This window comes from Nanorana parkeri, unplaced genomic scaffold (assembly GCF_000935625.1).
Source record: "Nanorana parkeri isolate BGI_ZX_2015 unplaced genomic scaffold, ASM93562v1 scaffold3253, whole genome shotgun sequence".
NCBI lineage: Eukaryota > Metazoa > Chordata > Amphibia > Anura > Dicroglossidae > Nanorana > Nanorana parkeri.
In genome coordinates, this window is record NW_017309521.1 from 1,880 (window position 1) to 2,838 (window position 959).

The 959-nt window shown below is 60.9% G+C and overlaps 1 protein-coding gene across 1 annotated transcript in view; it reads left to right on the plus strand.

The window, feature by feature from the left end:
- The first annotated feature begins 550 nt into the window (after positions 1–550).
- Positions 551–959, plus strand: part of LOC108802963 (phosphatidylinositol 3-kinase regulatory subunit gamma-like) — a 14,494-nt gene continuing 14,085 nt past the window's right edge. The window contains exon 1 of the mRNA XM_018574809.1: positions 551–757. Within this exon, the coding sequence (XP_018430311.1) occupies positions 649–757 (109 nt within the window). The 5' untranslated portion in view covers positions 551–648. The remainder of the gene's footprint in view (positions 758–959) is intronic.

Below are 959 nucleotides of genomic sequence, written 5' to 3' on the forward strand. Positions count from 1 at the left end.
ACGGGGGGGTATTTGGGGCAGTTGGGCACAGGTACAACTTCTTCACCTTTTCGGTTTCTGTCGCTTTAAATTCTCCTCGGAAATCTCTTTTCTCTTCCTTTGTCCCTCTTAGTAACTGCAGCCACCAATCACCGCCGCCGCACGGCGTCCAGGTTCTCTGATTGGCCGCTGGTAAATTGGGCGGAACATCTTTAGCTCTTTCCTTCCTCAGGTAGACAAAGGGCTCCGAGAAGAAATGAAGCTCCGCCCGTGGACAGCTTCCAGCCAATAGACGCTCGCCCTTCCTCACGGTTCGCACCACCCCTCCAACCAATGCTCTCTTGGCTCCGGGGCCAGGCCCTGCCCACGGCTGCCTGTAACGGCTCTGGCTCCCAGCCAGCTGTCGGGTCGTACCAACTGTGCTCTTCTCCCTGACTGTTGGAGGGGGGTCCGGCCCGGCGCGGCGGGGGGTGCGGGTCTCTAGGAGGCCGTAATGGGACGGGGTAATGGTGCGGACGGCTGTACGGACATTACGCGGGGCTCCGTGGGTGGATGAGGTGCGAGGGGGCGGTGTGAGGAGAGCTGTAAGCCCTGTCCCCGCCTCCTTTCCCCCCGAGTCCGCAGTGGTACGTTCCGGCAGGTTGCCGGTTGGCGCACGCGGCTCTTATAATGAAATGTGAGGAGAGCGGAGAGCGCAGTGCCATGTACAACACCGAGGCCGTGCCGTACAGCGCCGAGCTCATCTTCTACATCGAGATGGACCCGCCGCCCCCGCCAGGTACCGGGAAGGGGGCATATACCCACATTCCATCCCCCACTGACGGACAGACGCGTCAAAAAACCCCTGGGGTAAATACTGGCCGACAGCCCTCCTAGGTACCCCGGGGGGACGGGGCTAGTAGGACATTCCATCCCTGCAGAACTGCCCCTGGGGAGGCAAGTGCCGACTGACAGTCTTTTAAAAAGTACCCTGGGGGACA